Source organism: Fundulus heteroclitus, chromosome 9 (assembly GCF_011125445.2).
Source record: "Fundulus heteroclitus isolate FHET01 chromosome 9, MU-UCD_Fhet_4.1, whole genome shotgun sequence".
Classification (NCBI taxonomy): domain Eukaryota; kingdom Metazoa; phylum Chordata; class Actinopteri; order Cyprinodontiformes; family Fundulidae; genus Fundulus; species Fundulus heteroclitus.
In genome coordinates this window covers 18621446-18630302 of record NC_046369.1, presented here as the reverse complement: position 1 = coordinate 18630302, position 8857 = coordinate 18621446, and the positions used below count along the sequence as shown (strand labels likewise).

Here is an 8857-nt window from a genome sequence, read left to right as displayed (position 1 = left end):
AAAATGTCAGAAAATCTTGGAAAGAGGGTTGCAATTTCTTTAAGTTATGTAACCAAAGACTTTTTGTGGTGGACCTTCATCCTTTTCTTTTGTTTCTGGGCTGATAAATGAGATCCATATGAATTTGATGCAAATAACTTCACTGTGTTTAAAAGCAGACTTTTAAACAAGCAGCTTCATAGCTTGCTAAAAAATGTTCATCTCAGTAAAATTAGATCATAAGCATAAAACTGTGGGAGATTACACCTGAGGCTGCTTGATAAATCAAATTAGTAAACTGATTGCTTCAAATGTGAGCGTGATAGCAATGGTTAGATCAAAAGCTAAGCATGGAGCCTAAAAGACTAAAGAAACAGCATCTTTTCAAGGAAAATGTTAAGAACTGGTAGCAGAGGACTGCAAAGTTACTTACTTCCTCCTGATGAACCTCCCATCAAACTATTTGAGACATCTGGGAATTTTGTAAACACTGTCATGAATCTGGTTTTGTACCAACAGTAAAGCATCCTGATTCAATGTGAGGAGGGATAAATGTACAGTAATTTGACATCATTTGAGGATTCCCTGTACACAAGGCATGAGGACGACATGTAAACCGGAAACTAAGACCCCGTCAAATTATGCAGGGAATATAAGAAAACTGCAGCAAAGCAGTTTCCTCTGATAAACTTTAGATCCAAGGGATTGGGACATTGAAAAAGTCATATCACCCCACAAAAACAGGAACCACTATAGCTAATCCTATTGTATCAACAGTAAGGCATCCTGTTACACTGAGGGACTGATGGGTAAATAGACCCCCCACAGGCATCGATAGACAGTGTAATCTCAAAAGAGAGAGCCCTACACCCAAGAATTGAACCAGAGACTTTGCTATTATCAAAGTAAAGCACTATTACATGACCAATGGCATCTGTTGTATATATGTAATTAAATACTTAGAAATACAAACATCTTTCTAAATTAAGACATGAAATAAACCAGATCAGCACTGATGACCATAAACCGTTAATTGGCATATTTCAAGAAATTTTGTCAGCAGTGGTTTTTCCAACTTATCTTTTCCACTTATTTCTTTTCACTAGGTTACCATGGTAATATTCCCTCTTCACTGAAAGTATCTGACAAGATGGCGAAAACCTTTAAAAAAAGTATTTTTCTGAAATATTTGAGGATTGCGTATAAAATTTACCATCAAAATTTCAGACTCCTGACAGAAATCATAAAAAATTTAAGAAAACGCTATTGGACAAATCATCAAGAGCTATACAAGAACCTCCTTGAAACAAAAAGTTGATCACCCCCGATAAGAAAAATAGTCACTGGAAGGTGGGCAGTCCACAAAAAATATTATTTCAAGTAATATTCAAAGATTCTTCTCCAAGTAATTTCCTGTCATCACATGTTCCACATTATACAAATGAAATAGGGGGGGGGGGGGGACTTGTCACCAGAAAAAAAATCATGAATTAACCCACGTTACACTGAAATCTATGGGTTTCTACTCAAGTCTGCAGAAACTACAGTAAAAGAAACATTCATGTCCCAAATCTCTAAAAAGAATTCCAGAATGATATTCAAAACTATACCAAAAACTGTTTTAAGAGATGGTGCTGCTTTTTAAGAATCAGCGTGATTCTCCATTTGGTTATAAAATAACATCACTGATGGACGATTTCTCCCATCCTAAGCATGGAGCTGTTGCAGAGCTGGCGACCTCTTCCAGTGACAGACTGCTGCATCCCAGATGCTCAAAGGAACACTTCCCCAGGTCTTTCCTCCCAGTATCTGTTAGGCTTTATAATCTTTGCTGCTCACAACAAACTCAATAACTGTTCACATCATGTCAATGGTTGCACGGGTTCCGATCAGGCATTTGCACTGTCTCTCAGATACTGATCTCCATTTGAACACGTTTTTGCTGCTCCGAGATGTTGCTTGTAGTATCATGCATATTGCATATTGTTCTCACATCTTTGCATAAATCGGCTGCTGTTTTTCCTCTGTTTAACTTGAATATTTAATTTTTCGCCTGAATATACCGTACTATTAATAATTGTACTTTTGGTTTATGCTAATACTTACTTTGGTTCTATTTTTAGTTTTACTTTCATTTTGGCCTGTCTGATAAGTTGATTTTCTGTTGCTTTAGAACTAAGTTTAGATTAAAATAAAACTTTTTTTTTCATTGCTAATTCAGTGTGTAACTCTCTCTAAGTGTTCTTTCCACTGTCATGCCTGAATTTCCCCATTGTGGGACAGTAAAGGAATTTTTTTTATCTTATCTTATCTTAGTATAGAATAAGATTACTTGTGATGGTGGTGCAAGAGTGAAGGAATTTGTCCTGTAACTGGCAGGTTGCTGGTTCAATCCCCCACTCTGACCATCTCAGACTTGATACAAGCCTCTTATCTTATTAAAACATTTCAAAATATTTGAGATAAACAAACTGTAAATTTAGAATCAGCAGACATAATCAAAAATATTGCATCCTTTTAAATGAATTAGAAAATGTATTTTAAATAAAACCATTCATTTACATATTTGTCTTTGTTTATCTACATATCCATGACTTGGTTTGTTATGAGTATCACATATTCTTAATTCATGTCAGCATCCCACTCAGTGTTTTGTATGGATGTGTCTGTCTTTTAAGAATCGGTGTGTGTGTGTGTGTGTGTGTGTGTGTGTGTGTGTGTGTGTGTGTGTGTGTGTGTGTGTGAGAGAGAGAGAGAGAGAGAGAGAGAGAGAGAGAGAGAGAGAGAGAGAGAAAAGCGCTTAGCAACGGAGGCAGAAACCATAATCATTCAGAACTGTGAACACTGAACGAGGTCCAGGAGAAACCTTCAAAGTCTAGTTTGGCTTTCCGATAACTCAGCGAGCGCTTCTCATCCTGAAAACTTTGCATCATTTTTTATAAATTTTTACCTGGTATTTTTTTTTTCTTGCGGTTTCGTGTGGATTTAAGATGGAGAATTAAAATGGTGAGGAAGAAAAAACTGCTGGTGTTTGAGTAAGTATGACATTTCTGAGCCTTCATATGGTTAACATAGAAACAGGATTATTACCATATAAATACACATGGTTTATATGTATGTCTTTTATTTACATCAGTAAATTACTTACATTACTTTCTGGAACTGGTGAAGTTATGCTTTGATAAATAATTCAGGGCTTTTTTTGTGGCTTCAGCTTCCTACATAAATAATGGGATGGATATATGCTCTGCTCCCCCGCGAAGATACAAATTCTCCCCACGTTCATTTGTAACTCTGATCCAAGCTAAAGTTTTTGACTGCTAAAACCCACTATTCTTTCTCTCGTTTAGCTCTTAAAAGTGAAGAAATCACTTAGCTGAAAGTGCTCTAATTTCAAAAGGGACTTCTTCTCTCAGCGTAAATCAACCTGAATTCAAGCTATTTTTCCGTCAGTTTCCACATTGTGCCAGTGCTTTTGTAGCAGCACAGGCGACACAAGAGCTCATGTGTCTATTGTGTGCTTGTGTGTCTCTGTGTGTGTGAACGAGCAAGCTGGTGTGTTTTTGTATGTGACCTCTAACCTGTACCTAATATCTAGCATTCTCTCTTAAAAGGCAATTTTGGTCACTTTCTTATTTATATCAAATCTACCTAAAACCTGAATACAAAAAAATGTAAGAATGATTTCCTGTTATGATTCCTATTATCTAATTTGGAGACAAACATTCTGTCTGTCCCCCTTTTGTCCGCAGAATTTGTGGAAGCATGATGTGGGATGGATAAACAACGACCAAACTCTGCTGTAAGTAAGCTGAATGTCTGTTTGCACAAACTCATGCTCTTTTTCCAACTACAGTATAGATTTGTGACTTACAGACAGCTTTAGTTTTCAGCAGTGGTGGAGAAAGTACGCATACAATGTACTTAAGTAAAACTACAAATACACAGACAAAAATTTACTCAAGTAAAAGTCAAAGTACCACATTATTATTTTACTTAAGTAAAAGTAAGAAAGTACAAGCTTTTAAAACTACTTAAGTATTAAAAGTAATAGTACTTGCCAACCATAATACCTAACGGCTTATATAATGTCATTAAGTGTACCTATCGTATTTAGTTTTAATAAATCAGTAATGTACCATTTTAAGGAGCAATGCTGCAGATAAAGCATGTTTTTATTGTGTTTACCCCCTGTGACAGTTTAGATTTAGATATTTTATTCTATGCATCAGAATTCCAGGGATGACCTGCAGGGTTACATGTAATTAGGAAAAATGAGAGAAATTATTATACCTTTGAAATGTTTTATTTAATAATATGCCTAATCGGCTTGCCATACAGGCGACAACTCCTCGCCGCTTCGCCTAAGCAAATTCCTGCGGGAAACACTGCCATATTATAATTTATTGAATATGACTGTAACTGTTACATGGAGATTATTTTAATGGCGCTAACATGTATTTAATAACCAGGACGTGAAGGAGTTTAGTGTCAACTTATATGTAACATTCATGGCGGGAGACGTGATCACGACCGCAGTAATCACTGTTACTTGCAAGTTCATGCTAGCTTATAACAATATACAGTAATCGTATTTATTTACTGCAGTCGAGTTCAACAAGCTTGCTAAGATTACATAAAACTTAACTAACACAGATTAATTTAACATCGATAGCGTTTAGCAACTTAACTTACCTCAATATGTTTTTTCAAATTTGATGGTGAATTTTTGAAAGATAGAATTTCATGCTTTCGGGGAAGGCAAAGGCGGCATTGGAATCTCCAGGAAGCATTTTTTGACCCAGTTATTTCAAAGAAATCTTTTAAATAAGGCCGTAGGTGGGGCAGGTCTTCTGGAGGATGGCTATCCTTGGACTCCATTCTGGGAGTTAATGATTCTGCAGGTCCTGCTCACTGTGCTGCTCTTCTTGAGGGAGGGCCTAATGGTTATTTCCCGCTTTGGATTGGTTCAGCGGACTGATTCTCCTCTCGCCATTGGATACTTTCAAACTAACGAACAAATCAAAAAACCGAAATGCGTCTTGGATGTAACGAGTAACGAAACACTGTATAGAAATGTAGTGAAGTAGAAAGTACAGATACTTACTGTTAAATGTAGTGGAGTAAAAGTAGAAAGTATCCATTATTAAATCTACTTAAGTAAAGTACAGATACACGGAAATTGTACTTAAGTACAGTAACAAAGTACTTGTACTTCGTTACTTCCCACCACTGGTTTTCAGAAATTGAATTAGTTGCTGTTTAATGAATCAGTTTATGGAATGGATTTAATTAAAAAGTAGTAATTTTTTTCCCCTTTACTCATAGGTTTAGTAGGGAGTGTTATTTTTAGATTCGGGATTTTTAAAATGGTAATAACTATATGGTCAAGCTTTTTCATTTGCTTTCTTTGGTGAGATACATAAGGATAATTGCGGAAAATAAACAAACGCTTGTCTTTTTTTTTTTCACACTGTGTATCAGATGGCCTCTAATGACCCTGAGCCTTCTGACCTCTCTGGTGACCCTCAGCCCGGTGACCTCATTGAGATCTTTCGACCAGCCTATCAGCACTGGGCTCTCTACCTGGGAGATGGTTACATCATCAACTTAACTCCTGTTGGTCAGTAGACAAGTCCCAGTGTTCCTGTTTCTAATCTGAATAAGACTCTGCCCTTCATCCATCAAATATGACACATCTGCTTATTACAATAAACTTCCTTTCTGCTATAAAAAGATTCAACAGATGTAAATCAGGATCTTTTGAATGATAAAAAGCTGCCATAGCTTAGACATAGGTTAATTGGCAGCCTTTTCGCTATAGCTCCAAAGGATGCCTTGTATTGAGGCCCCTGAAACTCTTCCACATTTTCTCACTTTACAACCATAAACTTTTTTGTTTTCCATAGGGATTTTATGTTAAAGAGCAACCAAAAGTAGTGCATCATTGTGAGGTGGATGAAAATGGATACAGGTTGATAAAAATAAAACTTACAATTTGAAAATAGTGCTCTCCCGATATTCAGATACCCCTAAATAAAATCCAATGTAACCAACTACTCTCAGGGGTCATAAAATTAGTAGGTAGAGTTTATCTCACTATAAGCAAGGGTGTGTAGCTCTCAGAGGTTTCAATTCAATTCAAAGTGTCTTTGAGTGTCGAAAAAAAACGCTGTATAAGTTTGATGTATTAAATAATAATAATAATAATAATAATAATAATAATAATAATAATAATAATAATAATAATAATAATAATAATAATAATTCAACATTATTTATGTAATGGAAGTTCACAACACATGTCATCTTAAGGCACTTTACAAAGTCAAATTCAATAAAATCATACAAACAGATAGGGAAAAGTTTCCTCTCTAAGGAAACCCAGCAAATTTCATCAAGTCTTGACAAGCAGCATTCACTTCTCCTGAAAGAGCGTAGAGCCACAGTGGACAGTCTTCTGCATTGTCAATAGCTTTGCAGCAATCCCTCATACTGAGCATGCATGAAGCGACAGTGGAGAGGAAAACTCCCCTTTAGCAGGAAGGAAAAACCTCCAGCAGAACCAGAACTCAGTGTGAATGACAGGACAGAGACATAGAAAGCACAGAACCACACATTGATCCAGGAATCATTTCACAGAACCATAACTGGGAGTTGGTTCCACAGGAGAGGAGCCTGATAACTAAAAGAGTTTTTTTAGAGTGCGTTAGCAAACAGACAGCCCCTCCCAAAAAAAGACCAAACAACACAGCAGTCATATCAGAGATAATATTTTGGAGTTTTATATTATAAAAAAAATAATCCCAAACTCTAGAAATCTAATGGAGCAATGTTAAAGCCATAATTTTTTATGACGAACTGAACATTGAGTAGAGTATGGAAACAGCACACTTATAAACGCACGGCTGTCGACAAACATACGGATGGAGCTACAATGCAATGGTTTACATTAAATCTGCAGCAAGATATGGCTATTTATGTTTACAACAGCTCTGCGTAATTCTGACTGAGTTTGAGCAATTTTTCAAATAAGAAGTAAAGTCTCTAGTTTTACAGATATGGTAGAGACCCAAAAGACAACCTTCTTATTGTGGATAACTGTTAATTAATATCCTATTTTTAGCCTGCTACTAATATCACATATTTTGTCTGTCATGGAAAAGAACAACCATATTTCCCAAAATTCTTTTTACTTTGCTTTTTTATGCTACAAGAGCAGCCTTCTTTTATCTTTAAATTCAGAGAGCTGAGCTGACGTGTCAACTGCAAAGAATGTTTCTCCATTCTGTTATCCTAAATGCTTAAAAAGAGTTGTGTCACACAGATGAGAGCCAGGCAGCCGCCATGTCCAGCGTCAAGTCTGTGTTCAGCAGGAAGGCCGTGGTGCGCATGCAGCTGCTGAAGGAGGTGGTGGGGAACGATTCGTACCGCGTCAACAACAAATACGATGACAACCACACGCCTCTGCCTGTCTGTGAGATCATCCAGCGAGCTCAAGTCCTTATCGACCAGGAGGTGTCCTATGACCTGCTGGGGAGCAACTGTGAACACTTTGTGACCCTTCTGCGCTACGGGGAAGGGGTTTCTGAGCAGGTCTCTGACTGTTTGTTTTGCTTTTTCCTAACGTGCCATCAGAGCATCGTTGACATTTTCAACTCATTAGACAATGGCTGATGAATATTTTCCTTTCCTTTTTTAGGCAATGACTAGGTTAATACCTCTGCACAATAAAAACATTAATACTGGCCTTATTTCCCAAATTGAGGTTCTATGCAAAAGTTTCCAAGAAGCCTGTTTTTTTTTTAATATAGAATATTCTTAATTGGTTAAGATCAACAATTCATCAAGTGCTCTAAGGATCTTTTAAAGTTGTTATCTGGACAAAAAAGAGGGGGACAAATAACTTTTAGACATCTTTAGAAAACTCAGAAAACGTCACATCAAGGCTTCTTTTAACAAAAAAAGTTTAGGTTTCAGGAAGAAAAAAAATAATACAGCTCAAGACTTTTGCAAAGTTCTGCATTTGGGTTTTACCATTTTAAATTGCCTTTAAATGCTTATTTAAAAAATGTTGACGTATCTCTACCATATGTTTTTTTTTTAAACAAAGATACAAGCCAGATATAAGATATAAGCCAGAAACACCAAGCCATATATCACAAGTGTTTTGAAGCTATCACTTATTAAACAACATAATGTTCATTTTAAGATGTTGGTAATGAAGTGCTATTGATAAAAAAAAGTGGAAGTTTGGTCATCCTGAGTCCAAGTCCTGTGCTCTTCCTTGTCTTGGCAGGCTTCACGGGCCATTGGGGCCATCAGTCTGGTGACGGCAGCAGCCAGTGCCTTCTCTGTCCTGGGACTGATCAACCCACGGTCCAGAAACAGGCCTTTCTGAACATTGATCTGCACTGCAGGCTGCTGTCCCCCAACGTTCATGCAGCTGTAATAAAAGAATGTGAATGAAAAAAATCAACTGAATGCAAATTATTGTGTAACACATATAATGATTAGATACGGACAATTTGCTATTTTATTTATGTTGGGCCAATTCACAACACATGTCACCTCAAGCCACTTTACAAAATCAAATCATACAGACAGATTGTTCAAAAACTTTCCTATCTAAGGAAACCCAGCAGATTGCATCAAGTCTTGAAAAGCAGCATTCACTCCTCCTGAAAGAGCGTAGAGCCACAGTGGACAGTTGTCTGCATCGTTGATGGCTTTGCAGCAATCCTTGATACTGAGCATGCATGAAGCGACAGTGGAGAGGAAAACCCCTTAAACTACATGAAACCTGTAGAAGAACCAGGCTCAGTGTGAACGGCCATCTGTCCCAACCGACTGAGAGTTAGAGAGAACAGAGCCGAGA

The 8857-nt window shown here is 37.0% G+C and overlaps 1 protein-coding gene across 2 annotated transcripts; it reads left to right on the top strand.

Annotated features, from left to right (window-relative positions):
* Positions 1-2768: 2768 nt before the first annotated feature.
* Positions 2769-8454, top strand: plaat1 (phospholipase A and acyltransferase 1). 2 transcript variants are annotated; one of them, XM_036141165.1, is made up of 5 exons: positions 2769-2985; positions 3732-3781; positions 5464-5602; positions 7307-7575; positions 8279-8454. In XM_036141165.1, exons 2-5 carry the CDS (start codon positions 3755-3757, stop codon positions 8378-8380), a joined length of 537 nt encoding a protein of 178 aa, XP_035997058.1. In that variant the 5' UTR covers positions 2769-2985; positions 3732-3754; the 3' UTR covers positions 8381-8454. The 2 variants fall into 2 exon arrangements, with proteins under 2 accessions (XP_035997058.1, XP_012733245.1); XM_012877791.3 differs by having other exon boundaries at positions 2770-3014.
* The last annotated feature ends 403 nt before the right edge of the window (positions 8455-8857 follow it).

What these genes read in the sequence shown, in the direction of transcription:
- plaat1 (XM_036141165.1), top strand. Translation starts at nt 3,755, where the DNA reads ATGGATAAACAACGACCAAACTCTGCT. An exon ending in CATCAACTTAACTCCTGTTG is followed by an intron (nt 5,603 to 7,306) that starts GTCAGTAGACAA and finishes TGTGTCACACAG; the next exon opens with ATGAGAGCCAGGCAGCCGCC. An exon ending in GGGAAGGGGTTTCTGAGCAG is followed by an intron (nt 7,576 to 8,278) that starts GTCTCTGACTGT and finishes TTGTCTTGGCAG; the next exon opens with GCTTCACGGGCCATTGGGGC.